General features: G+C 42.5%; 1 protein-coding gene across 9 annotated transcripts; it reads left to right on the top strand.

Annotated features, from left to right (window-relative positions):
• SOAT1 (sterol O-acyltransferase 1) lies at nucleotides 1–27,441 on the top strand. Of its 9 annotated transcripts, none has more exons than XM_048073370.2 (16): nucleotides 1–131; nucleotides 2,877–3,010; nucleotides 10,178–10,236; nucleotides 15,518–15,666; nucleotides 15,754–15,813; nucleotides 16,250–16,357; nucleotides 18,259–18,541; nucleotides 19,615–19,693; nucleotides 20,365–20,446; nucleotides 21,135–21,180; nucleotides 22,312–22,441; nucleotides 22,808–22,905; nucleotides 23,406–23,504; nucleotides 23,963–24,098; nucleotides 24,800–24,945; nucleotides 25,787–27,441. In XM_048073370.2, exons 2-16 carry the CDS (start codon nucleotides 2,887–2,889, stop codon nucleotides 25,841–25,843), a joined length of 1,656 nt encoding a protein of 551 aa, XP_047929327.2. In that variant the 5' UTR covers nucleotides 1–131; nucleotides 2,877–2,886; the 3' UTR covers nucleotides 25,844–27,441. The 9 variants fall into 9 exon arrangements, with proteins under 9 accessions (XP_047929327.2, XP_047929329.2, XP_047929326.2 ...); XM_048073372.2 differs by having other exon boundaries at nucleotides 22–131; nucleotides 2,881–3,010; XM_048073369.2 differs by having other exon boundaries at nucleotides 87–272.
• Nucleotides 27,442–27,967: the final 526 nt, after the last annotated feature.

Below are 27,967 nucleotides of genomic sequence, written 5' to 3'. Positions count from 1 at the left end.
AGCCAATGGGCGGCGGCGGCGCCTCTGCTCCCCCCCGCCCCCCTCCCCTCCCGGATCCTGGTGCGCGGTGACGTGCGCGGCGGAGGCGGGAAGCGGCGGCGCGGGGCCGTTGGCGGCGGGAGCGGACTGAGGTGACTTGGGGGGGGAGGGGCGCTCCGTGAGGGGGCCGCCGCCGGGTCTCTGCTGCTTCCATTGCCCTCCTCGTTCGCCTCTCGCTGTGAGACCCCAGCTTTGTCCCGGTGCCCGCCCGGCTCGGGGGAGCCACCGCGAAGGTGAGCCCTGCTCGCTCCGAGGGCGTGCTGGCAGGGTTGCGAGAGGGAGGACGGAGGAGCCCGGGTTTATTGGGGCCGGTCACGCCTATAAAAGCGGGGAGGTCCCGCTGGGAAGCCTGGCTGGGGGACGCCAGCGTCACCCGTCAGGTGCTCGGAGCGGGGCGAGAGGAGCGGCTGCTGGTCGGGAGGCTTCTGCCGTCTGAGGAGGAGGAGGAGGAGGAGGAGGAGGAGAACCTCTGGGTCCTGCCCTGCCGTGACCGGTCTGCCTCTAGCAGGGGTCGGAGGGAAGGTCTGCTCTCCCCAGACACCGCTGTGCCGGTAGCTTCTCAGGTGCCGTAGTGTTATACTTCTCATGCGGAAACCCCATGAGGAAAGTATCTGCTTTGCTAGATTTCCCCCGGCACGGTTCTTGTTTCTGTGCCAAAAATCCTTTGCTCTGATCGCTTGACCTCTGCTGAGTTGTTTTGGTACCGCATCTGCGGAGCTCACTTAGGATACCAACTCCCTAAGTTAATTACCTTAATTCTTCTTCTGAATACATCATTCTTCCTCCATCCATCCTGGAACGTGTTATTCTTACTTCCTTTCTGTCAATCTCTCAGATACTCTTACAACTCCCATGTGTGCATTGGAGAGGAGACTGCTTTCCTCGCCTCTTGAGGACAGAGAGCGTACGCTGAAAAGAAGTAAACTTAGTCCTCTGTTGGAGCTGGAGAACCTGTGCTCCATAAGGATGGGTGTAGTTCATGGGAACAACTTGACTTGGATCAGGAGGCAGTGGAGATGCTCTGTAATAGCTCAGGGGATAGATTGTTAATGATCAAATTAATGTGGCTGCTTTATTCCCCTCTCCTTCTTCCCTCATTTTTCTTTAGAATCTGTGCTGTGATCAGTGACCCATTCTTATGTGATAGGATTTTGGCCACCTCACTTGTGTAAGAGCAGAAGGATTGAAGTGGCTGGCTGGCTGTAACCTCCATGTAGTTGTAAGCCCCAGGTGGGCAAAATGATTCTTTGATAGATGTGATGTGGCAGTGTCTGTACTGGGAATCCGGTGGGAAGGCAGAGAGCTAGGAAGCATAGTGTCTTCACAGTGGTGCTTGGCTTGCACTTAAAGGTGAGAGGGTTGTTCAGAACAATGGCAGCAATAGGTGTGGAGAGCTGTTAGAAGTGGGCTAGTCCTGCTAGCTAGTTTTCTGTGCTGCTGAGCATGTTAACTGAAGGAAGGTTTACTGTTTCCATGCCTGGTCCTTTGTGTTCTTCAGGTGAACGCTCTTTGTATTACATAAATTATGATAGTGTGAGCTATCAGCTGGTTTACAAAGTCAGCTTGGAAGCTTGTCATTTTTATGGTCCTTGGTTTTATAGCGTGTAGACTGACCTGGCTGGGATCTTGTGACACAGGGCTAAAAGGGGCAGTGTCCTGCAAGAAATGGTGGTGGTGGTTGATTAATGAGTTGTTTGGTGTTGGAGAAGTTTAACGTGTGCTGTGGTGCCCAAAAGGGGAACGATGAATTGCTCAGCTATAGAGGGGGCAAACACAGGAAGCTGCAGCCTGGCGGTATGTGACCGAAAGAGTTCAGTTTCCCTTTCTGGAAAAGTGTCAACCTCAATTTTCTGAGGAAATTCATTCTTAAATTATATTCTGCCATCTTTGTTTTTTCTACAAGTGCCTGACTTTTCCTTACCTATTTCTAATAGCTCATCTGTGTTGGTGCAAGTATTCTTTTCACTGGCAGCAAAACATGTCCAAAAAACAAAGCAAGTCTGCACCAAGGTAGGGGAGAAATGTATCAAAAAGGAAAAGCACTTGTTTGAAAACCTAGTTCTGTAGGTGCCTGCATGTTTTTTTTTTTTGGAATTCCAGTTCTGAAAATTGACCCTGATTGTAGCTATGTATCTGTGAGCTTCTTTGAGCTGTTCTTTGTGGGCAGCGTGCTGGGATGTCACTGTGACCAAACTGGAGTCCCTTCCCCCTTTTAATTAAAGAAGGTTTTTCTGTTTTTCAGCCTAGTTGTAGTAGTTCAGGTGTTCCCTGTCAGCTAGCAGCTCTGTCTCCAGCAGTGACCTTTGTCATTGAATCTGGCATAGTTCAGACCTGATCTTCTCTTCCTGTTTTTCCTTTATTTGCAATACAGCCATTGTCTGCCCAACCAGAGTACAAGGATCTATTGAGGAAACCGCTCTTTCAGTAAGGACTGAAGACTTGACAGGAAGGGGCTTGGCTCAAGTAAAATCATGTGGTTGATTCTGCAAAGCAAACGTGCCAGAGCTCTCTGAAGACAAATTCTGCTGTCCGACTGACTACTGGAAAGCATTTACAAGGGCTTTTAAAGATTTCACAAAGGCTCGAGTCATTTTAAATACTTAAATCTATAGGGAAAAGGAGGGAGCTGTGAGATGAAAGATGTGTTGTTTTTTTTTTGTAGTGGTGGAGAAACTTGGATACTTTGCTCCTTTCCTGCTTGTAGTAAGGGATGTGTAACCTGCAGTAAATAACTAATACAACTATAGAGCAAAGAAGGCTATGTAAATTATTCTTTAACCATTTGAAGAATAAATGAGGTTTTGTCACTAATTGTTTTCTCTCCTTTTCTGGTCTAGCTAGGCAACAATGGCAGGTGAAGACTGTGCAAGGAAGCGCCAGTCTGGCTCCGCTGCAGCCCACAAGCCCCCTGAGAACGAGGAAGTGCAGAGGAGACCTGAGGGTGAGAGGTCCTTCCAAAACGCAAGCAATGGTGAGATTCTTTCACTTGGGCTTAGAGGGGTTTGTAGCAGTTTGTATTGTGGCTACCTAGAAAGTAATGTGGCTTGTAGATGGCTGGCTGGGAGGGTTGCTGCTGCACGTGGCCTGTCCCTTAATTTGCAGGGATAATTGTGTGGCAGTTGGAGTGGTTTTGCCTGTGGACACTGACTGTCTTAAACTCCTGGGTTATGCTGTACTGTTTTTCAGACTGCTGGTGATGGAATTGCAGCTCGTTTTCTTTCTCTTTGGGAGACTGAATAAGCAAAAAGCTAAAGTAGTTTGTCACAGTGTGCCATGCGAATATAAACTCTAAACCCCTGGTACTAGTGATTCAAGGAGATGATTTTCACTGGTGCAGTTCTGAATAACGTTACTATTTTGCTCTACCTCTTTAAGCTGGAACGGGAGTTGGAGCAAATTTAAGTTTAGAATAAGTTGGATTTCTTCTTACAAAAAAGTATCTTGGAGAGAAAGTTGTCCCACAGACTACCTAAGAATTGAGATTCTTTTTCGTCAGCTGTTGGTGCTACTGATAGTTTAATTCAGTAGAATGGGACTGTTTTGTCAATGCTCTTTTTGGAAACTTGCAGGGAGTTAGTGACTAGTGGAAAAGAATTATGATGGGTTTAGAAGTGGACTTCCACCTCTTTATCTATGTAAACACCTTAACTGTTATGCTTAAGTTTGAGTTCTTGCAAGCTTATGGGTAAAGAATAAATAGAGCTGTGATAATTAGCACCTGATAGGTGGGTGTGCCTGTTTTTTAAAAGCCTTTCATTTTAATACCTCTGAAATGCAACATAATGTCACTGCAGGTGAGATACTGTGGGTGGATAGCAAGTAAACATTCTGGGGCAGGTCTCCTGGAAGTGTACTGGGCTCTCGTGTGTTGGTATGCCTGGTGGGATGGTTTAGTACAAAGTGCCGCCTTCTAGTACAGTCCAAGCTGCAGTGGAGGACAGCAAAGACAGCTGAGGGGCATCCTGTTTAGTTACAACTAGCTGCCTTTTATCTTCCAAGGTTGCTGCCAGTTCAGCAGAAGGGTTGTAAAGACTTCAGACCAGTTAATGCAGGCTCTTTGCTCGCCACAGTGATCGTGGCAGTAAGAATGCCACAGGGAGCTAGGAGACAAGTCAGGCTCTGACTGAGTGGATTACAGGACCATGCAAAACCTGGAGCCCTCTGGTCAGGAATTTCTCTCTATGGTAGGGTTAAATCTACAGCTCTGCACCACAAAGTTTGAAGTTTTACAAAGTCCAAGGCGTTTACAAAGTTCAGACGTTTCATGTAGCAGACTCTTAACGTAGTCCAGTATGCTTGTGTAAGTAGTGACAGTTTTCTGTGAAAGCACAGCTAAGGTGGAAGAATTGCTCAAAAGAAGTGCCTGTACATTTCTTTTTCAAGATTTTTGTCCTAGCTTGTGCATAACTATTCCTAAGGCTTTAGTGCTGATGTACAAAGGCGGCTTGAGGCCAGTGTTTTGGTATGTAGAGATTTAGACAAGACGTGTACTGCAGCCAAGGAGTTCTAGACAGGTGAAGATGGCATCTTGTATGCAAATAAATATGTAGTATCTTTGTAGCAATTCTTTTTGTAGAAAAACTAAATCACTAATGTGACTTGCCACCCTCAATCCTCCCTGATTAGCAACCACAATCTGCTCTTTAACTTAAGAGTTAGCGTCAAGGGCCAATTGACTAGTTTCCAGAAGTGTGTGAACTTTTTACGGAGGCTGCTAGGCTATTAATCCCTTCTTTATTCAAACCCAAAAGCGTTGGCTGATTTAATCCCTGTATTGGCTTCAAGACCACAATGGCTCAGACTCTTCCATTTGTGTAGCTTAGGCTACGTTTGCCTCATCAGGTGCTGCTGGAAGCTCGCAATGCTTGCTGAGTTCTAAGACTGGACAGTTTTGGGTTGTTCTCGGGTTGTCCCTAGGTGGGTTTGTATCTTGTAATGGTTTGGTCTGTAACTTCACTTTGACAGAGTAGCTGAATGTTAGTCTCACAACTTTTCTCCTGAATTGGCTTCAGTGTATTAATTAAACAACTAATTTGGTCTTGGCATATAGTCAGCAAATGATCTAGGCAGCAATAATCCCTTGCCAAAATCCAGGCTGCTTTAAGATTAGTTTTATGTGTTTTCAGCGGGAAATGCATAAAGGTAAATCTGTTCTGCTTAATTGGATGTTGGTACTGGGCAGTACTTGCTGCAGGCAAACTGATCTGGCATGGCTGTAATGGAAACTGGATAGAAAGATCTAAAAGATTAGAGAGGATGGTTCTTTGGCTTGTATCTAAATGCTGAGATGAGACCATTCAAACCAGTAAACTGATGGTCGTGGAGTCTGCCCTTCTTTCCTCAGAAATCAGAGAAGGGGCCTGGTGTGCAAACAAGCTCTGCAGCATATCTCTGTCTGGTGTGAGTAAGCCTGTCTGGTAATGCTGGACTTGGAAAGGGCTTGTTATCTCCTAACCAGGAGGTTACTGTTGGTCGTTCACAGTGCAAAAGTTCATGAAGCCGGGTGTCTGAGGCACAGCAACAAGTGCGCGTGAGCTGCTTGAATTGAGTTTCTTGGGAATGTTGTGGGGAGGCTGATGAAAAAGTTATCCTGTTTAAGACCGGGTTCTGGTAATTCTTAGGTTCTGTCATGTTTTGTAACGCAGGGGTTTGGTGAAGGCTGAGAAGTTTCTTGTGAAGAGCCTGGGGATGAGCTGGCATGACCTGGAGCATCCCACTGTTTCCTCCTTGTGCAGACGCCGTTAGGGTCCCGTGTCCTTGCAAACTTGGCTTTTTAACTGGATTCCTTGCCTAACTGCAGTGCAGTGACCTCTGGGGCCTGTGCATGCTTTAAGCAGATCGGCTGAACTCTAGGGGCAATCTAGTCATAATTTGCCTCTATCTGCTGAGTGGCCACAAGTCAGCATAACTCAGGGTAAGGCTTACTAGCATCAAATTATTAACTCGTGTTCCATATCTGGTGCAATACAACACTTCCCTTCCTTTTCAGTACCCTTCTGCTAGGTTGGCTTTAACATAGCTGGTCCTTCAGATAGCAACATTTTCAGTGTGTTTAGAGAGGGAGCCTTGGAATCCAGGTATCTGACAGTAACAGGAAATCCTTCTGCCTGTGTTGCTTTAGTCTTTTGAATGATATATTGTCTTCATTATTTCTCAGTTGAACAATTTTTTTAAACCCTTTTAGGGAAGGGCAGTATTGGGTATTTGTATCTGTGACATTACAGGATCTTGAAGTTAAACAAATCCTGATGTTGTTAGGGGGAAAATACTTCTAAACTGTGAGTGATTGTCAGGTATGGTTTTGTCTTGTGTGCTTGGTTGGCCTAGTATTACCTGAGAAGTACTTTTTTGACACACAAGCTTCACTTTATTGCCACTTATCTGCGTGCTTTTCTGCAAAGAGGCATTTTTGTCATGAATGCTGTGCAGTGATTTAAATGGTAGTCATCTTCCTGGGTTGTTGTAGCTCCTTAGTAGCAAACTGACCTCCACAATGCAGGAACAGTTTGAGGGGGAGTGATTCAGAGTGCTGATCTTCAGGCAAATCCTGTGGCTGAAGTCATTACAGGCTGGAACCGTAACACTGCACACAAACCATGCCTTTGCTCAAATGACTTATTCCCACTTGTGCTCTCGGTTGTAATTACAGACTGTAGCAGTTAAAATGAAAGTTTTTTTTTTTTGACACAGCTAATTCCTGAGAGCTTGTTCAGCAGAGTGCTGGCTAGTGTCTCCTGTAGAAATTGGTTTTGCTGGATCCCGAGGTGCAGCACTAACAGGTCATATGCATTGGGATGATTCTCATCTCAATGTCACCTGCTTGTAACAGCCACAACAGAAGGCTGAAAAAAGAAAAATGAAATCCTATTTTTAAAAGTTTGTAATTCTTTTGTGAAATTTAAGTTGCTCAAATTTTCAACAATGAGAAGCTTTGTCAATAATCAGGTGATCTCTTTAAGCTTAGTTTCTTTAGGAAACCAAGCTAACATTTTTAAATTGTTCTTTTTTTTTTTCTTTTGACTTTTGACCCTGTTTTGAATTTGGGCTGCACAGAGGTGTCAAATCCTGCAGGGATCAGTTTCTACAAGCCCAAGGCAAGTGGTCAGCGAGATAAAGATCTTATCCACGTGTCTGCTGATGGGAAGGGAATATTGAGTCTTAACTAAAATTTCTACCTGTAAGCAAAGTTCTTTCAAAGCAAATCCTGCTTCAGCCTCCTGTAAGATTTGCTACTATTTCATGCTAGTCTTCAAAGAAGACTTTCTTCCTTACGATTTTAAATGTTTCCTCTTTCCTTAAGGCATATCCCACTTTGCTTTAAATCCTAGATGTGCTTGCTTGTCTTGTGCAACCTTGAATCTGATTTTTGTAATGATAGTGTAATCCCAGAGTGATACAAAGGAATCAGTCAAAGAAAAAAAAAACGTAGCCTTCTCAGTGCACAATTTCTCTTACTCAAAATCATGTGATGGTTCTCTTCTTGAATGACCTTCGGGAACATAGGGAGCAGCTTGCACAACAGGAGATGAATGATTCAAGATGATGATGTTATATGTTCCCTGGTACCTGCCTGGTGATCCAGCATGAGTTTATTGGCCAATGCGAAACAGCAGGATGAGTTGTTTTGGGGTGGATTTTCTTCTACAGGGGACTTCTTTTTATTCTGGAGAAGAAGTAACTGAGCTTACAGGTGGTTTTACTTGGTTTGCTACATGAGATGTGTATACTGAAGACATTGAGGTCTTGATGTAAAGGCTTTTTAAACTAGCCGCGTTTCTGGGCAGTGTAGTTTTTGCATACACACTGGTGTGTGGGTGGATAAAGTGATAGGAGGGACGCTGTGTACAACTTAGCAATTGCAACATCAGCAGGTCAGAGACCTGCCTATTGTCCTGTACAGCCAATAAAGCTGTACGCTGGGTATCTGTGTAACCATCTCTTAAGGCCTCCTAAGTCAGAAAGGATGTTTTAGTTTCAGAGAGAAACACTCCTGGGCAGCAGTAGTAACCAGGGCTTCAGATGCAAGATCCGGCAGGAAATAACATGGCCAAAGCAGTTGCTGCTTATTTTTATTTTGGTTTGAAAAGGAAATAGTGCAATCCCCTAAGTCTCACATGTCCTGTCATCTTTGGCCCTGTTGGATGGCTTCCAGTAAACTTGACAGTCTTGAAGACTGGCCGCTGGATAAGAGACAAATCCTCACCTTTCTGCAGGAAAGGTCAGTTCTGCTCTGAGCTCAGCATCTGTGTGGTTTGCTTGCTGGCAGATAGGTGTCAGGTGGTTCTTGGCCCTCTTCCCCCGTTACTGCTGTACTCTTAATACAATTGTGAAGCAGAGCAGTGAGGGAGTGGAGCCCCTGAGATGATGTGAAGGGTGTACTGTTCTGCTGCTTATGGAATGGCTTGGTGTTTTTTTACTTTTTTTCCTTTGGGTGGGGGAATCCATTTGAGACCAGCAAAGTGCATGAGCTGAGTGGCACAAGGTCGCTTACACTCTTGGATTGTTTTCCACAAGCAGCTGTTGTTCAGCAAGTACAACAGTGTGGTAGGCTTAAATGCTTAGGTAATACTTTTTTTTGTTGTTTTGGAGGTGTGATGCTTAGCAACCAAGAATTCTATCTTTGTGAAAAGTGATCTATTTGTGCAGCCAAAAAAAATCATGGTGTTTAGTAAATGCGTTGTTTGTGTTACAAGGCTGATAAGTAATAGACTTATCACCAGTCCGTTCTTCGGTCTGCAGCCTGTATTGATTTTTCGGGCAAAAACTGTTTTGCCTGCTTGATACAGAGTGGCAGGGATGTCAACTGAATGCTGACAAATGAGCATAGCTTCACTGAAGGGAAAGTTTCACTTCACTCTTCTACTACATTGGAACTGTAGTTCTCTCTGGAGTGTTTAAACATTTTTACAATTGTCTGCTCGCAGGAGCACCTTCAGATGAGTGCTTTGCAGAAGCCCTTGCTTCTATTTAAAGCACACTGTATGCTCTGTGTGGATGGGATGTGCACGTACAAGGATGGCATTACGAGCCATCAAACCGCCGTGAATCTGTTAGCAGCACAGAGCACTGCAAGTGTGATAATGCTGCATTAGAAACTGAACACAAAAGTTGTAATGTTAGCCGTATGGTTGTAGCTATAATTGCCAGAGGATATGCACAAGGCAAGGGCTGTTGGCATCTTTTCACCCTAACTAGTATTTAAGGGGGGAGGGTGGATGTTGCTGGTTTAATCTTGCTTTTCCTTCATATGTAAGACTCTTGTAAGAATTACAAAACAGAAGATCAAAGTTAATTATGGGAGGGAAATGCCAGCTGGCTTGCCCGTTCTCTGCAACTGCTGCAGACAAACCTTGTCTTAAAAGTCATTTGCTCTGAAATGTCTGGTTTGTGAATGGTGTTCCTCCTGATGTAACAGAAGTATCAGATGCATATAGTTTTATATGCGAAAGAAAGGCAATATTTGAGGCTTAATATTTAAGACAAAGGTATTGTTAATGACCATAATGCTATGGCATGGTGAGACCCGTTTGGCTAAGCGATGAAATACATTGAGGAATACAGTCAGACTGATGCCTGCCCTTCTCCTAGGGGATGATGCGGGGGGAGTAGCCAGGTTTGAATGCAGGATCACCTTCCAACTTGTCACTCAGCCTGTCTTCAGAGCTGGTTGCTTTATTTTACAGGCAGCCGTAATTTGACTGCCTTGTCTATTGGCAGTGTAGAGACCTCCAGACAACCTAATCTTATGTCTAGTTCACTGTGCCTGAGATAAAACTCTGACAAAAGATCAGCATGCTTGGATGTGACCTTCCAATGGTTGTTCTAATTGCTGTTTCAAGGTTGAATATGTTTAGGGACCCTGGGAAGATTTGTGGAGTTGCAAAGCTTTCAAAAATCCAGCATGTTATCAGTTGTTGCCTGCTTTATAATGCTGTGATCCTAAACGGCTGTTTAAAATACTTGTTCATGCTTGTGAATTTCCTGCAGTTTTGTTTTGAACTTACTGGGACCTTACTAAAAATCAAGAGCACTAATGAAAAATCAATGGATAAGCTACTGCATGCTGTTCTTCCTGTATTTTCATATGCGGTCACATTGCTGAAGATGCAACTGCTAAATATTTGCTTTCCTTCCTTAGGCCGGGTTGATGTTGACCATGTGATAACAAGGAAAATGCAGCTAATAGCAGAAGCTGAGGTAAATACACTCTAATACTTCCTTGTGGGGAGGAGCGGGATAATTGACCCAGATTGTCTCCTTTGGAGACTGGCTAGTCCTGGAACACAAATCTCTACTCAGTCATAACTTGAGCACAGTGACTTCTACGCAGCCCTCTTTCTCTTTTCCTTCTGTCTCCTGACTTAGCACAAGAGGCAGTGTTATCAAACGCAATTCTGTCTTGACCCCCCAGTAGGTTAGAGTCCAGTGATAAGATTGAACTTGGAAGCATGCAATAAAATTGAACTTCCCTCACTACTAACTTCTGACAACAGCGTGTTTGTCAGCTAGCCTGTTCCCTTTTGACAGCTTGCAAACTTAGTGTTTAAAATGCTCTGTGACCTGCTACCCACTGAATAAAGGCATGTACAGCACCTAGCCTGTGTCCCACAGCTTCTGGTGCCCTGGCTGTGGAGATGGCCTTACTGAGCCTTGGTCCCACTTTTTCTTTTCTCAGTGAGCAATGTTTTCAGAAATAGTATTGTTTATTTCTAACATCATCTACGTCTGTGTGAGTTGCCATTGTCTTAGCTTATGCTAAGGTGATTTATAGGCAAATTAACTGAAGTTAGCTAACAATGAACTGCACCCTCTTAGCTAACCATTGTTTCGCAGCAGGCTTGTCCTTCAGGGCAAATTGTCCTGCACTCTTTCTTCATTTTATTGCAGAGAATTCCATGGTAAAGATGAAGTCATCTAATTGCTTCAGCCTTATACAGATATCAAGGAGTGAATACTTGTAGGACAGAAAAACTAAGCCTTTGAGACTTTATTGCTTTAAAGTCTCTTCTCTCTCTCTATCGGTGGTAATTTACAACAGGTAACTATAGTGTATGTCAGTGGGTTCCACTAAAGGTGTACTGTTTGTGCTGAAGCTCCTAAAATTCAGCCCATGAGAGGGATAGTCAGCCCTGAATTTTATTTCATATGTTGTCTTCTCCAAGTGATTCTTACTGAGGGCATGATAGAGCAAGCCTCATATCTGCCTCGTATCTTTTCTCTGCAGACAAACACAGCTCTTGCAAATCACCGTTTGCAACAGATGCTTGCACAAGCAAGCTTTAAAAGACTGTTAAGCAGATGGAGCTTTGTAAGCTCCAGGTTTCAGGGGGTACTAGCTGGATGCAAGCAAACAGCTTGATCTTGGATTTCTTTTGTCAGGAAAGTCTTTTCTTTCTAAATGTTTTCTGGCCACCAGGTTTGAGACATACTAGCCTGTAGTCAAGGTGATTTCTTATCCACAATAAGAGTCAAAGAAAACCAGCAGGGTCAGTGGCACTTCTAATTTATTCAAGTTGCTCCTGAAACACAGGGAGTTCAGGTTTTAAATGTTGAGTTTAGCAACTTGCAAATTTAAGGTGCCTCAAAGCTACAAACTTAGCTACAAGGCTAACTAGAAATTTGCATCTGTTGCAGCATTCCTGGAGTGCCTGCTCCTGTTGTCCAGTGGTTTACACAACAGAAGCTTGGATTCCGGTTTATCCTTTAGGTGGCAGGTATCTGAGGCCTAGACAGATGCTTGCTTGAAAAGTGCTGGTCACTGACAGCTTGCACTGATTTAAATGGGAATTGTGGCTGGTAGGTGTTATTTCAATTAGGATGCCTTCATTGTATCTTGCAGTCCAGTTGGAGGATCTAGTCCTCTGTTAATCCTGAACTGAGTTGAGAATGGTGTCTGTCACTTGATCAGGACTTAATGTTGTGATGTTTTAGTAACTGAAATAACTAAACCTGTTAGGACTAAGATGAAGGGGAAACTCTTGTAATTTTCTCTTCAGCAGTAAGGTACAGGGTTATTTGGCTCAACTTTCTCTGACTTGTGGCCTATTGCTGGCCAGCTTCTGTTATTTATCGCATAGCATTTTTTATGCTTGTCCCCCTTCTTGTCCTTGTTCTTGTAACGAGCAGATTCTTTTAATTGGAACTTGACGGTTACAGGTGAGTGGATCTGCCCAATTACTTGTCTAAAACTTCAAGTGCAATTTAGGAAACTCTTGTTGAAGTGACCTGAGTTAGGAGACACTACAAGACCAGCTGCGTGCACGCACCCTGTCATTGCATAAGCTGGTGGGAAGTGTGTCTTCTCCTCTGCTGTTTCACTTCTTTGGTGACTGAGTCACCTGGCTTGTTGAGCACTAACAGTTATTCTGGCAATTTCTCAAACAGACTGCCCTTTGATTTGTAGTTGTAATAGAAGCCAATATAGCATGATATATTGTGTGGCTTTGTTGTACAGAATTACGTTTACTGTAGGGTCTGTGCTCCAGATGTATTGTATTTTATTTAATGAGAACTTGTATCCTGTTTTCCCAGTCCAAGCACATGCATATGTTGATGTTGGCCCTGGAGGGTTGTGTTAAGAGGAGGCAATCTCAGTAGAGTGCTAGCTGAGAGGGAAGAGGTAATTTAAGGAAATAATTTTTCTTAAACTCTTGCTGAGAGGCAATTAGGCTTAAAAAAAAAAAAAAAGGACGGGGGAGAACTTAAAATAAAAAGACAGGTTTTGGTAGGAATGAATAGTGCTTTTATTTTGGCATGGAAATTTGTGCACTTCAAGAGGAGTAGGAATTTGTATTGTGGTTTTTTTTTGGTAGGCATATGTGCGTGCATGGTATAAAAGCACGCCGTGACAGGGAGCAGCAGTGTCTTCTGTTACAGGCTGTAGTTCCAAAGTACTCAACTAACTCTTCCTATTCTTTTTAAAGGAATAAATCACTTTCTCTGCAAGAAAAGCCTCTTCTGCCTCCCAGAAAGCAGTATGTAAGAGTAGCCAGCTCCGAAGAGCTGTTTCATTAAGTGCTGGTGAAGTTTGTTTATTCTATGTTGGCAGCTGCCAAATAGGGCACAAATATTTTTATTAAGTTAAATATTAATCTGCTCCTTCTCCTACTGCAGCTTCTGTTTCAAGAGATCTCTCTGAATCTGACCGCTGTGAAACAGGAAGAATGTAGAGTTCTGGCGTGGCTTGACTTCAGGGTCTTCTGGTTTTGTGGTCTCATTTCAGATTATTTTGTATTTACTGCAAGAGTTAAGCTTGGCTGTTTGGCTGTCGTTGCATTAGACAACAGCATTTTGTATGAATACAGCATCTGTTAACAGGTTTTGTTGGCCCAAAAGCTCTGTGACTGAAGCGGGCTTTTTAGATGAGCTTTTGGTGCCTACTTCCTTGTTTTATTAGTCTTTGTGCCAGTTCCTTCTTAGCAAAAATAATGCTGCTTCAGCTTTTTTTAGCATAATTGTTAAGCACTGAAACATAAACATCAACTGACAAATGAGTTCAAGCATCACAAATGCTGTTCTGAGGGAGCATCATTTGTGTGCACAACTTCCAGGCTCTTTCTTTCCCTCCTTGAAAATAGATTTTTGTTACTTTTCAGCCTTAAAGATTACAGAGTAAACGCTGGTAAGGAATTCTGAAGGCATTTAGAGAAATGTGTTTTTAGAGCTGATGATCAGTGGGTAGGCTAGATGAAATCATATTTAGTTACCCGCGTAGAAAGACTTGGGCCTTGAATCTGAAGGCAAACTGAAAGTCCAATGCAAAAGGATGGTCAGACAAGTGCTGCTAATAAACACTTGCATTTAAAAACAAACAAAAACCAACCATTGTATACAATTAGGCTAGTAGTCCTATGAGCTTTCTTGTAACTTGCTTATCTCCTGTGCTGAAGATAACTATCTGGCTTCTGAGGTGCTAACAGTCTTAGGATCTTGTGGTTGCCCAAGCTGTCACTGAAATACAAGCGAACATGTTTCTCTTTTTCTCCCCCTTGAGGGAATTAGTTTTTCTAGTTATAAGAATAACATTTAAGCTACTGTGCAAATCTAGGGTTTCTCTTTGCAAATGAAGAGCAAGAGAATTTGTACTGTAGTGAAGAGCTATCCTGACTTCAGTGTAACATTTTCTGCAGAAATAAGTACTTTTAAATATTTTATCATTCAGTTTCTTTTAAACGCATCTTGTTTTAAAAACTCTGCCTGGGGTGTGGGAGATCAGGTCTTTGAAAGTTCATGCTGTGAGGCTAAAGAGAGCACATTGAGATATTTTGTAGGCTGGAAAATAGGGGAATGAATCATACCCGCTAGTCTTTAGACAAGACAAAAGTGATATGAAAACAAGGCTATAATCTTAACGCTGCATAGTTTGTCATTTGAAGATGAATTCTAGTCCTAGTCTGGATAACTTACTTAAACCTCCCAATAATAATCTTTTCCTTTCTTGAAAGAAACTTTTTATCAGGTGAAGTAAGCAGTCTTTGATCAGGGTGGCCTGTGTCTCATTCACAGCCAGTTATCACCTATTTGTGCTCTACCAGTGTATTTTTCCAAGGAAGTGGTAGATAAGGAAGATGCTTGTGCGTTTTTTTATGAACCCTTAGAAATGAAGAGCTCTAGTAAACATAGGTGCTTCCCAAGTTTTCTGATAACTTGAGGAGGTGTTGGGAGGACACGAATATGCTGAAAACAGTACATCTTGGTCCTAACTGGCTGTATTAGAAAAAATAACTAACATAAAGCTTCCTGGGAACATAGCAGATTATGCTGGGATGTTTGTTCCCATTAATTCTTTAACTTCGGTCTTTTTACCTACTATTTTTCTCTCTCATAGCACCAGTCTTAATGCTTAGCAGTGTGGCCCTGTTTTGTTGCTTTAGGGAAGTCTTGGAGTGTTCTGTAGTTTCAGTGGTACAGAGGAGTTTTTATTTGAATAGCAGTAGAAGAGCGAAGGCAATATTTCTTCCTTTGTTCATATCTGAGATCATTCCTGAATTAAGGCATGAAAAAGTCAATGTTGATTGCTTACCCACAAGCATGAAGTCACTTTTCTCCCCAGTAGCACTAGATTGGCTAAAATGTAAATCTTGTTTGCACTTGTTTTTGTGTGGTAGGGATGTAACTGGTTAAAAATGAGAAACGTTTTGTGGGTATCATGAATTAAGTTTAGCTCAACTTCCTTAGCGCCATAAAATGTGAAATACCTGCCTCTCCAGACACACATGAAGGTCAGTATGTTTGCTTTGTTCCCGTGTTGCATCTCATAGGAAAGACAAACATCATTCAAAGTCCTGTGGCCTGAGGTGTGTGAACAGGCCTGGATAAGCCCCTGATCTTGTCCAAGTTGGCTCCAACTGTAGGGCAATGGTACAGGAATATTTTCTTGATGCCTTTTTCTGTCCTGCTCTGGGATAAAAAGAAATGTAAGTCACTTATGACATATACCCAGAGACTTAAATAACTTGCTCTATTTTCACTCTGTCAGCAATTGAAGCCGGTTTTCATGAAGGAAGTGGACAGTCACTTCACAGAGTTTGTGAACAGTTTGGTGGCAAAATCAGCATTCCTGGACTCCTCATCTTCAACCTCCTTCTTCCCAGCTTCCTGCTCTGAGAAGGAGCTACATAAAGCCAAGTAAGTCAGTTCTAGGCTTGTCCTGTAATAAGGTTGCTTCCTGAAATCCTTATTTGCTTTTTTCTTGAACGTTCTCCTTGTTTGCAGGTCCTTGAGAGCCCCGCCAGAACATGGGAAGATATTTACTGCGAGGAGGTCCCTCTTGGAGTGAGTAGTTCAGCTTCACCCTTCCCATTAAATTGACTGACTGAAAATACCCTTGATAACAAACAAGCTAGCCCTTGCTTAGAGGAGAGGTACTCCATTTCCCCCCACTCCGCTTTTCCCAGCATTCAATCCCCCTTGGACTAATCCACCTAAACTTCTCCATTTCTTTCTGAAACATCCAGCCTACAGCTTGCAGGCTTCCCCTAATGTAAATATACAATCCCTCAGAACCATTGAGATAATGGCTAATTATCCTTTGAGGATAAAGGAAAGAAGTGTCTGACATGCAGACTGGCTTTTAAATGGTGTTAACTGCAGTCTCTTGAATTGGAATGGTGATCTCATGTTATCGTACTATGAAATGCTTTGAAAGCAACATACTGGAGGTGTGATCTGCTATGTGGATGGCATGATAGCATTTGAATCTCTTCCTTAGTGAGCTGTTTGAAGTGAGTCACATCAGGACGATCTACCACATGTTCATCGCTCTTCTCATTGTCTTCATCCTCAGCACGCTTTTAGTAGACTTCATTGATGAAGGAAGGTAAGAGTGCTTTGGAAAGACGAGGGCCGGGGCTGGGAAGTGCTTGCTCCCAAAGAACCAGAGCTACACACAAACTGCAGAATGCAGCTGGAAGGAATCCATCCTTGATCTTATTAGAAGGGGGTGTTCAGCTTGGTGTACTTCAAATATGCTGCAATCCCTGTTGAGGGGATATGGAAGCTTCAAATAAAATTACCTAGCCATTGGAAAAATCTTACGGACAAGTGCTTTGTTTCAATACTAGTAGTGAAACAGCAGCCTTCAGCTGCTTGCATTGATTGGAGGACAGTGTTTTTGAAGAAAATACTTTAAATATGTTAGCAGTCCTTTCTCTGTTTAGAAATGATAGTCCTGGAATGCTGTACTTGTGCTTAAAAATAGAACTTCGTTTATCCTGTGGAAGAATCTCAAGGATATTTGCACAGCCTCTGTTAAGACTGTTCTTTGAAGGTAGCCAGTTCGAAACAGGATTGTGAAAGACTGCTTTCCTCAAGCTTGCTTGTTGCTTTAAATAGTATCTTTTTGGCAAGCAGTATCTCATGTACACAAGTAGGATTACATGTTGATCTTGCTGATTATCTGGTCTTCAGTGTATAAAGCCAGAGCTATGTCTTGATTATAATTGTTGTCTTGCTTGTCTAGGTATAAGAGCAGGCTCATACACTATTGAACATCATTTAGCTGATCCTCACTTAACAGCGGTATGGATTTGGGGGGAAAGTTGGCAGTTACCTCTAAAATCAGCTGAAGGACTGGGTTAGAATCATAGAATCATTTAGGTTGGAAAAGACCTCAGATCATCTGATCCAACTGTTAGCCTAGCACTGCCAAGTCCACCATTAAACCATGTCACTAAGCACTACATTTACAGGTTTTGGAGACCTCTAGAGATGGTGACTCAGGCTGCCCAGGGATGTAGTTGTGACAATACTTCACAACCCTTTAGTAAATAAATTTTTCCTAATATCCAACCTAAACCTCCCCTGACACAACTTAAGGTCATTTCCTCTTGTATTATCTGTGAATACTTAAAAATTAAAAAAAAAATAAATTGATCTAGATCTGATAATTTAGATCCACTTTGCAATGAGCCTAATGGATAAGAACAAATTAATTGCGTTGGTGTACTCTGCATTACCCATTCCTCTGAGCTGGGTTTAGAACAGCTACTTATGTGTAAGAGTAAGCTCTGGTGACTTCGGGCTGTACAACTGAACATCTGGGCCTTATGTTTGTTTGATTAATGAAATAAATTACTCAGTGTGCATTGCTTGAATATATTCACGTTGACCACCCAATGACTGCAAGCCTTTTGTGTGACTTCTAAAAATGAATCAATGTGGAATGTGTACAGTTCTCACAAAACAGAATTAAATTAGGTTTGAGTGCTAGGTGCCTATGGTGGCATGTGTGGGGGGAGCCTCTTTAGATGTTAAACTCCTGAGAAGAACTGATTCTTCATGGATTAGTGCCGTCCTATGAGTGTTCCCCAGAAGCTCTTTTGGATCCTGATTCAGCAGCGCATCATTCAGTCACGTGCTTTTTATTAGCAGGGATGAGCTTGAACATACTCTCAAAGCACATTCTCATCTTAAAGCTGAACTTAAGCCCTGTGGGATTTGAAGGTAAGCTGTTCCTGACAGCACTGATGGCACGAGTCCTTTAGCCTTTATCGTCTGCTGTGCTGGTGGGTGGTCACTTACACCTACAACAGACAGCCCTGTTTCTGAGCTGAAAACTGTCACGGTCACTTCTACCTAGTCTCTCAAATAATGGTGTTCTGACCTTTTGTGAAGGTCATCAAGTAATGATGATCTGACCTTTCACCACTTAGTGAAGTGGAAGTATTTCCTAATGAAACAATGGACTCTGAATATTGTCTCTTCCCTTGTGCCTTTCAGGCTGGTCCTCGGATTTGATCTCTTGGTTTTCGTTTTTGGAAAGTTCCCGGTTGTCTTCTGTACTTGGCTGTGCATGTTCTGTGCGACGGTTGTCATTCCATACGGCCTTTTCTTCCACTGGGCCCAAGGTTACTGCAGCTCCTCCCATCGTGTAATCCGCTCTCTCTTCTATGGGATGTTGTTCACGCTCTTCCAAACAGTCGGGCTTGGGCTTGGGCCGACCTATGTTGCTGTATCATACGCCCTGCCTCCGGCTTCCCGTTTTATTGTAATACTGGAACAGGTAGGTGCCTATCTACTACCTATGGCTCTACTGAAGCTTCTTCTCAAAATAAAAAGGGACCTTTTTCCGATGGGGTTAGGTGTTTCTTTCATTCATTAAATTAAGCCAGGGCTGTGGATGGGAGTTAATCTTTGACTTAAACACTTACTTGTGACAGGTCTAATGAGGAAAAACTACTGAAAACAAACTTTGTTTTGATTTGGAAACCACTTTTTTATTTTACTCTAGGATTTTGCAGGTTTTTTTTTTTTCTGAATGCTTCAAGGCTGAAATTGTATTTATTTCTAGTTGTCTTGTGGATGCTAAATGCCTAAAAACAACCATAGGGACTTGTGCTGTAGCTCACCAGGAAGCTGTAACACTCCTCTTTTAAATAAAGGTACATAGTCAGCAAGTGATTCCTCTTTCTTTGTCCTGTAGACAGAACTTTATTGGAAATGGAATCTTCTTTTTCTAGAGCGGTGGGAGGGATATGAGAGTTTGTGGAGGACTGCTTAAACAGGTTAATCCAAGGATGGTCAGAGATCAGTGTGTAGGCCTGAAGAATTAAATTTGGACAAGCCTTCCTTTTGGTCCTGAACTTTAAAAAGAAACAAACAAAAAAACCCTGCATGGCAGCTGCAGATCTATAGGTGGTACCACTGTATTTTAGCCTAGTCATTGTTGCTGTAGGACGTTTTTAACAGCACAGTTTCAGGACTTTGAAATGTACTGGCCTATTGAAAGGGATAGGGTTTTTTGCATCCCTTTTACTAGCCAAAGTTTTTGGTTAGTTGGCTAGTGGCTTACTGGTCTGATTTGGAATCCCTGCATACACCATATACTGCAGTCCTATGAGTATAAACGAGGTGTGTTTTGACTCTTCTGAGTCATGATTGCTACAGCTTGTTTTTCATTGCAGTGTTTTAAATTCCTGACAGTTAAACAGGCTTGTGGGTAGAGGAAGCAGCTCTTTCCTGGTAGGAGTAAATTGGAGAGGAGCCAAGATGCTAAAGGTGTTGCCCTAAGATGCTGGATGCAATTTTTGTTGGGAAGTTGGTGAGTATTAAGGTGATGTTCTCTTAATATTACAGGTTCGTCTGGTTATGAAGTCTCATTCATTTGTCCGTGAAAATGTACCTCGAGTCCTGTCATCTGTAAAGGAGAAGTCTAGTGAGTAACTTGCCCTGCTTTTTGCTGACAACTGTGTATAACCAGCTCTTGCTTACCCTCCATTGCTCTGAGCTGGTGTCATGAGTTGGAGAGAGGTGAGATTTGAGTAGATCACCCTGGATGGGGAGGTGATAATGCTCTAGGATGGTCTTCTGCATCATAACTTCAGTCTGAACCTTTTCATTTGGTATTAGGCAATAAGCCAGACCATTCAGGTTTGTCTTGCTTCAGGACTCTTTTATTTCTGCTTATAAGATCAGAATGTAGAGGGTGCCTGCACACCCCCAGTTCAGTGCTCTAGTGAAACAACAGCAATTCCAGAAGAACATCCAAAAACCTCTCTTGGTGATGTTTGCTACAGCTGAACACGAACCCTTGTTTTGTTACGGGCCTTACAGTTCCTTCTTCCTTAGGAGAAGAGGAAACGTGATATCCAGGTGTTAGCACTGTACTGCCTGTTAGCCACCCTGACCTGTTAGCTGTGCTTCACAAGGATAATTCCTTCTGATATGTCTAGTTTGCTTTATCCCCTGGGAATCCCTTACCCTTAGTTCTAGTCTGGTCTTTTTTGAGGTGATGAGAGCTGTATGTTGGGAGAGGGCACTGGGGAAATGAAACCTTCGGTAAGCAAAAAGATTGAAGAGTTTTTTTCTCCTCTCCCGTTCTTCTAGGCTCAGTACCTATTCCCCGAATTTCTCAATACCTGTACTTCCTCTTTGCTCCTACCCTCATCTATAGAGACAACTATCCCAGGTAACGTGAGCAACACTAGTAGAATGTTAAAGTAGTCTAAGAACTGAAGCCAATATTAAGGACTCCTGGATGTGATCTGTTAAGTTAATGAATTAGGTCTTTTCTAAAGATGTGGTTAAATCTGTAACCTGGAAAAGACAGGATGTGGTTATGGAAACTACACTAATAATATTTTTTAAATTGACAGTTCTAGTTTTTCTTTGGGAAGTGCACAGGACGTGAAACAAACGAACTTGTTACTGAATATTGTTGTATGCAGTTCCCGCAGCAGGCTTGTGCATTGCTTCATGCAGTGTTCATAGAAAGCCCTACCTCTGAGTTTGAGGAGGTAGGGCGAAGCCTTTGAAACTGGGAACTCACCAACTTTTCTGTACTTTGTGTTGAACTTTGATAGTGTCAGGTCAGCAGTTTTGTGACTATCGGGCAGATCACCGCCTCCTGTGTAATTGCATAATACTGCCCTCGAGATACTTTCCCACTTATGGGATTGCCATAGTTGTCCTGCTGTGGTTGAAGGTGAGGAACCAGCAATTTGGTCCAGGCATCTCTTGTTGAATGTCAAGAGATTAAGAACCTTGAATTTTAAGAAGTCTTTTTCAGAGAATAGATCAATAAAATATGTAATTGAAAGGAGGATTTTGCTGCTCTGAAGTCCTATTTAGATGTGACACTGTGTCCTTTTTCCTAGGAATCCCATGGTAAGATGGGGCTACGTAGCTACCAAGTTTGCACAGGTGAGTAATACAGCTTTCTGAAGAATGGATTTTCAGAGGTCATTTAAACTGTGTTGCTAAACACTTATCCCCTTGGCACTAAGTTGCTTCAATGTGTTGTGGGCTTACTGGAAAAGAATACTTTTTAGTGATTTAAAAAAAAAAGATAACGGTATTCTTGAACTAATAGTTATGTCAGAAATAAATAATCCTTGCTGAAAAAAGCCTCTAGAATTATTTTCTTGAGCAAGCAGACTCCATTCTATACAAACAAAGCTGTGCGTAGGGGGAGCAATATCCATGCTCTGTCACTCTTTCTTCACGCTGACACTGCATTGTAATGCACTGGTACAGCAACTGGTCTGCAGATATTCAAACCAATTTTGAAATAAGAGGCCTGGAGTTCAGTGCTTATTTGAGCTCAAGTCTGACCTGATTTTCACTTCAATGTCAAAGGAGAACCTGTCTGGGCTGCGAGCTTCAGTAGCTTCTTGTGGATTTGTTTCTAAGAAATGGCTTTGTGTGACTGAAATTTTTATTTTAACACAATGCATTCCTGTTTTTTCTTAAACAAAGAATCATAGGCCTTCGGCTGCTCACTCTCTCACAAAAGAATGACAAAGCACACACCTGGTTTACAGGAGTGTTTAAAGCAGTGGCATTTTGACTTCAACTTTCAGAGCAGGGATTTGTAAGCCGGGGAAGGGCTGAGGTGGTTTGGCTCTTACTATCTCCTTTGGTATAAGAGAGTAAGTTTTAATACTAGATATAATTACAGCATATATTTTTCAATTATTTCTAGACTTGTCCTGGACCTAGATCACAAAGCACTTTGCCCACTTACTTTGGCATTGACATGAGTCTTCTGTGTCATGATTTCTGAGTTGATAGGACAAGTAGGAACTTGCAACTTCTGTAGTGGCAAAGACTAGTAGAAAAGCTGATTATTTTTTTCCTTCCTGGCTGTGAACACATTCCAGAAATGGCTGCTGTTTCACTTTTTGACTAGACCCTTACGGAAGCTCATTAGTAGCATAGTAAAATTATACTTTGACTTGTGCTGGCAGCTGCTGTTCCTGTGTTCATCTCTTCTAGAGCTGTGAAGTGGTAATCTAATTGTGCATTTCTCTTAAAATCGCTCTTCTGTTTCAGGTGCTTGGTTCACTTTTCTATGCCTACTACATCTTTGTGAGACTTTGCATTCCTCAGTTTCGCAATAGTAGCCAAGAAACCTTTAATTTACGAGGGCTGGTCCTCTGCATCTTCAACTCCATTCTGCCAGGTAAGACCTGGATCCATAAGTAACTATCTTTATGGGAGAGACAGAAGGGCGGGGAGCTGCTTGATGCAAGCTATATTCACAATGGGCAAAGATGCACAAAGGAGGTCTTGTGGGGAAACTTCAGTGTTAAACTTCAGAATTGAGAGTACAAAATAAGCTTGGTTTTTGAATTAAGTCTTCAAAGCCAGATTCTAGGCCCTCTTGCCCTCTGAAATAAGAAACTGATATGGTTTTACTTTTTTTTGTGTGGGTGGCATAAAGCTTATGTGTCAGTGCCTATCAGAACAATTTTGACTGCGTTACATGTTCCAACGTGTAGCTGAGTGAGAACACTACAAAATCAATCTCACTCTGTCTTGCTTCTAGGTGTACTTATTCTTTTCCTGGTCTTCTTTGCCTTCCTTCACTGTTGGCTTAATGCATTTGCTGAGATGATGCGCTTTGCAGATAGGATGTTCTACAAGGTAAGAAACAGGAATTACAATTTATAAAGCATGCGTTATAAAGCTTCTAAACCAGATGCTTTTGTCATGGAAAGGAAAGAGAAGGAAAACAGAAGCTTTTTCTTAATGAAGCAACTACAGGATTTTGCTTGTTTTATTCCGTTAGGGCTCAAATTTGTTGCTGTACTTGAGAACAGTTTGTATTTTTACTTGGAAGTCTGAATGATTTGTGGGGCGATACATTTTCCCTTTGCATGAACAGAACCACCCACCAGGCATACCTAATAGCTCTGTTAGCATTTTTTCTTTCATCATTTCAGCCACTGCAGATTTAGACAAAACCAAATCTTGATAAACAGAGGAAAATGTTCAAAGTCCAATGGAATGTATTATTTCATGGTGCAAATCGTTATATTGCCTCGGTATTATTCCAATCAATGTTTCTTCTTGATATTCTAGAATAGACTTGTAGAATGGGTTGTGCTGAATTAAATTTAATACTCTTTCAACTGTGCTTTCAGGACTGGTGGAACTCCACATCCTATGCAAACTACTACCGAACCTGGAACGTGGTAGTACATGACTGGCTCTATTACTATGCATACAGGGACTTCCTTTGGGTGAGTAAAAAGACAGTGCATTTTTCCAGATGCCCCATCATTGTCCATTGAGAAGCACGCGACTGGCTTGCCTCTGCTGGTTTTGGGTAGCCACTGTACTACTTAGAGTATCTGTTGCTCACTTCCAAGTCTGTTGGGTGCACAAAACGTGGATCTGAAGCCTAGTCTCTATTTGGAATGTTGCGATTGACTCGGCAGTCTGAACTCATGTTCTATTTTGTTGAGCTTTTGATGAGTTGTGCATGGGCTTAACCTGAGAACTCATGCAGGAAATGCCTTAAGAAAAAAGCATCTAAAATCCAAGGTGTTCTCTAAAGAATTTAGCACTTTGTATATGTCACTCTGCAAGAGAAGGCCCCTTTGGCTAAGGCTGTTAAAAATTAAAAAATAAATTGAAACAACCGAACTAAAACCACAGCAGAACAGATTGTAACACTTGGTATTCTTCTGTCTTCCAGTTCTTTGGTAAGAAGTTCAGAGCAGCAGCTATGCTGTCTGTCTTCACGGTATCGGCTGCTGTGCATGAGTATGTTCTGAGCATCTGCTTCGGCTTCTTCTATCCAGTTCTCTTTTGCCTGTTTATGTGCTTTGGAAGTAAGTTCCCAGGAGAGAGTATGTGAACGGGCTGTGGCATCACTGATGTATAGAACTGTTTCTTGTCCAAGAGTCTGCAATTGTGGGGTCCAAAGCTTGTAAAAGGTTTTGTGCAGTTAAACTTGGGACTTCGACAAACAAGATGTGGGTGGGGAGGAAGAGAGACTATGTATGACGCATACTACTGTTCGTATCACACCATACGTATTTAGTAGCACTGCTTCCTTTTTTGCAAAGCCTTAGTTGACTTCCAACCTGCTGACATGCAGAATTCTTCCTTCTTTCAAGCTGTAGTGTAAGACAAGTATTATTTTGGTACTGCAGCAAGGAAGAGCACACAAGCGAGGGCTCTTGCATTTCTTTTGATTTTGAGCTAGAATAAGTTAGAGGGCTTTAGAACTCTAGGCCACCTCTGCCAGTGTGCTTTGGTCACGTACATAACAAATCAGTATTGATCCCCAAGCAGAGGTATACAGCTGTGCCAGCTTGCTAGTGAACTTCTTTGAACTAAAGGTCAGAATCAAGTCCGAGTATTTGCTCTAATGCAGTGCATAATCAGATTTTTGTGCGTTACACCAGCCTCAGGGAACAGCCATGTTCTGGGGGTGAAGTGGTGGAGAAGGGGAGTATCCACTGGTATCAGCTGGTTTCCAAGTGATTTTCAGCTGCTCACCTGCTTTTCTTGTTTCACCTCTTTCTAGTGGTCTTCAACTTCATCCTTAATGACCGTCGGAAGGGGCCTATCTGGAATGTGATCATGTGGACGTCCCTCTTCCTGGGCCAAGGTGTCATCATCTGCCTGTATAGCCAGGAGTGGTATGCCCGCCAGTATTGCCCTCTGGAAAATGTGAGTGACTGACCCTGCCCTGTGGGATAACTGACCGCGTGAGCAGCTTGTCCTTATTGCTGTGGGACAGGGCAGGAACTAATGGCACAAGCCTTTCTGACAGTCTGCTCTATTAGTTTATTAAGAGGTATTTATTTAAAAACCATAGAATGTCAGAAATCTCTTCTTAACAAAAGCGTTTTCCTTAGTACTCTTTGCTGACAGTATTTCACTTCTTGAAACTGAGGATGTTTTTCCCACATCTGAAAGGACATAAGGCACTACTTCCAAGTACATTAGGCCACTCTGGCTGTGTGAATATAACTGTAGCACTTGGTCACTGAGGTCAGGAGAAACTTTTCTAGGAGGCCTACAAAAACTAAGCTTATTGTGCCTTTCCCGGACGAGCGTGGGTGGCAATGAGAATCAATTGCCTATAAATGGTCAGGGTTTTTTGTTGTACTCGCTTTCTCTGACACTTCCTTGGCATCAGACTTTTTCCTACATAAAAGTTTGTGCTGTGCTAGTTGACTTCAGTTTTAGCCAAAGGTGTGCTCAGGCAAACTCAATTTTAGGTTTGATTCCCACTTAAGAGATCGCCGTCATACACGACAGGCTCCATGGGGTAATATGCTGCTAGATGGCCCTGAGCTGATGTGTCAGAACCACAGGCAGGGCAGAAGGCAGGCAGCTCGTTATGGCTGCAACTAGACTTCTGTGCCTTTCAGTGGGGATAAGATTAGGGTTGTGGGGTATGAAAATGTGACTTGATCTTCCCTGTTAGGGAAGTTTGACTTCAGCAGACCACACCACAGTTGGTGGTGTTTGCCTGTGACTAACATACTGCCTCTCTGTTTTGCAGCCCACGTTCCTGGATTACTTAAAGCCACGTTCATGGTCATGTCATATGCAGATGTAAAACTGATATGCTCTGGGCCGCATCATCACAGAAGATCAGAATCGTCCTCCAAGTATTTGGACCATTGACCTAACTCACTATGGACTTTTTCTAAGAGAAATTTTGCCTCCTGATTATTTGGGAGAAACTGTAATTTTTAAAAACATTACTGGTGCAACCCAGTTGAACTGGATTGCACCAGGCTTCATTGGCAGCATCTATTACATGCTGTCTCTATTTGAGCCATTTCCATGCCAGTGAAATATTGAGCTGAAGGTGTGGAATCTACTGGAATCCTACTCATCCAGGGGTCCCCCAAGTTGCTGCTCTTCTGGAAAACAGATAGACTAGTCAGATTTGCTAGTAGCTCATTTTTGGCTTCCGTCCATCTTCCTTAGCCATCCCTTTGCATTTTTTCTCATTTTTGGTAATGGGATGTCTACAGAACTTCTATTCTTTGTGATCTTGTCCGTTGCTATGACACGGACAAGAGGCAGAGCAACAGGATATTTGCCTCCTTGCTGTGAAAATAGCCAAAGTATTCCTGGATGGCTTTGAACTGCATTCTATGTACGTTGGCTGCCTGGAGATTTCAAGTGGGCAGAGGAAGAGGGCATTGTCAATTTACTTGTGGCTGCATTGGAGACTTAGATCTTTCTATGTTCAGAAGCAGGGCACAGTGGGTACAGTTTTTGTCTTTTTACATGGAAAATTTAGGTTTTCTCTGTATTAAGTTCCCAGCTGACTTTACAGTGTTTGGTTTTTTTTCTTGGAAGGCCCTTGTGAGTCAAGGAGTAGTTTTTCTTGTAGCTTTCCCTTTCTGTTCCTCCCAGATAACTAATTCTTTTAACACAATTTCCTTGTAAAAGAGCTCTTTCTTTAATTTGGCAGGTGCTTTAAAGTATACCAGTTAAGGCTTTCTGTAGTGAGAAAGATTTGAAATACTATGACTGACCTGTAAGAAAATGTGACTGACTTTACAGGTACATAGTGCATTCTCATTTGAAAGGGCTATGTCAAGTTCAACACCAGGAAGTTGTGGTGCCTCTTGCCAACGTGTACTGTAGCAGCTTCTAACACTGCGGTGGGGAGTAAGGGTTCACCCAGCTGGAGTCAGAGCTGCTTTTCATCTGCCTGTCTGCTCTCCTCAGGGAGGTTTTCAGGTGAAGGTCAGTTTTCTAGATACTACCTTCCCTCTTCTGAAGAGGTAGGACATCCTCCCACATGCTGCTAAAGGGAGAAGCATTAGGTGAATGTGGTGTTTCGGTATCTATTTATAACAGCAGTTACCCTGCCTATTGGGCAGAGCCCCTTCAGTTCCCTTACATCAGATGGTAAGCACAGAAAGGGACTTATACAGGATTTGGGTCTGTCCGGTTCTAATGGAATTACAGCTTCTGTTATTGGAGGGGGTGGGTAACCTGATAATTACCTTCAACCTTTGTCACAGGAATTTCTTAATTACTCAAATGTTCCTAACTGGCACTTTTTAGTAACAGCTTTTCCTTACTGACCTACAGCCTAGGTATTGGATACCAGCAGTATTGAGACTGATGGACTTGTCTCCCAATCCACTTAAGACTGTCCTTTGGGCTTCTATTTTTATTAACTTGAGGAGGGGGGAAAAAAGGCAATTTCATGAGAGCTAGATGATACTTAAATTTGTCCAGGCCTTCAGTCTCCTGTAAGAGGAAATCTCACTTATCAGAAAGGACATTGTCAGGTCAACTTTGCCAAACACAGCATGTGCATATGTGGCTCTCCTCTAAAAATACCTCGTACCAGAACTTGTTTGTTGAAACAGCTGAATTGATTTCAAAGGAAGGAGTTCATGTATCTAATCAAATGGGGCAGTATTAGTATATAAAATCTGGGAAATTAAATGGATTACTTTCCTGTTGTTCAGTTTGAATAATCCTAAATCTCTTTTACCTTATCCTTTGTGGTAGGAATGGGTAGTGCTGGAGCAATTAAGCAGTCACTCAACTCAAGCTTTCTTTTAGAAAAAAAAAAAAGCTAACAAAACCAAACAAACCCTTTGGCCAAACAGCTCTGTCGCTTCCTTAATATAGGATGAAATTCAGTCCGGTACTTTTGAGTTGTGGTGCTTGAAACACTTCTGTACAGCTGTAATTGCACTCAGAT

Source organism: Anser cygnoides, chromosome 8 (genome assembly GCF_040182565.1).
Source record: "Anser cygnoides isolate HZ-2024a breed goose chromosome 8, Taihu_goose_T2T_genome, whole genome shotgun sequence".
In the NCBI taxonomy this organism is placed as follows: Eukaryota; Metazoa; Chordata; class Aves; order Anseriformes; family Anatidae; genus Anser; species Anser cygnoides.
This window is presented reverse-complemented; position numbering and strand designations above follow the sequence as displayed.

Bases quoted from the DNA above. Each gene is read 5' to 3' on its own strand.
- SOAT1 (XM_048073370.2), top strand. From the start codon at position 2,887: ATGGCAGGTGAAGACTGTGCAAGGAAGCGCCAGTCTGGCTCCGCTGCA. The intron at 18,542-19,614 runs GTAGGTGCCTAT...TTAATATTACAG, and splicing joins TTATTGTAATACTGGAACAG to GTTCGTCTGGTTATGAAGTC. The intron at 24,099-24,799 runs GTAAGTTCCCAG...ACCTCTTTCTAG, and splicing joins CCTGTTTATGTGCTTTGGAA to TGGTCTTCAACTTCATCCTT.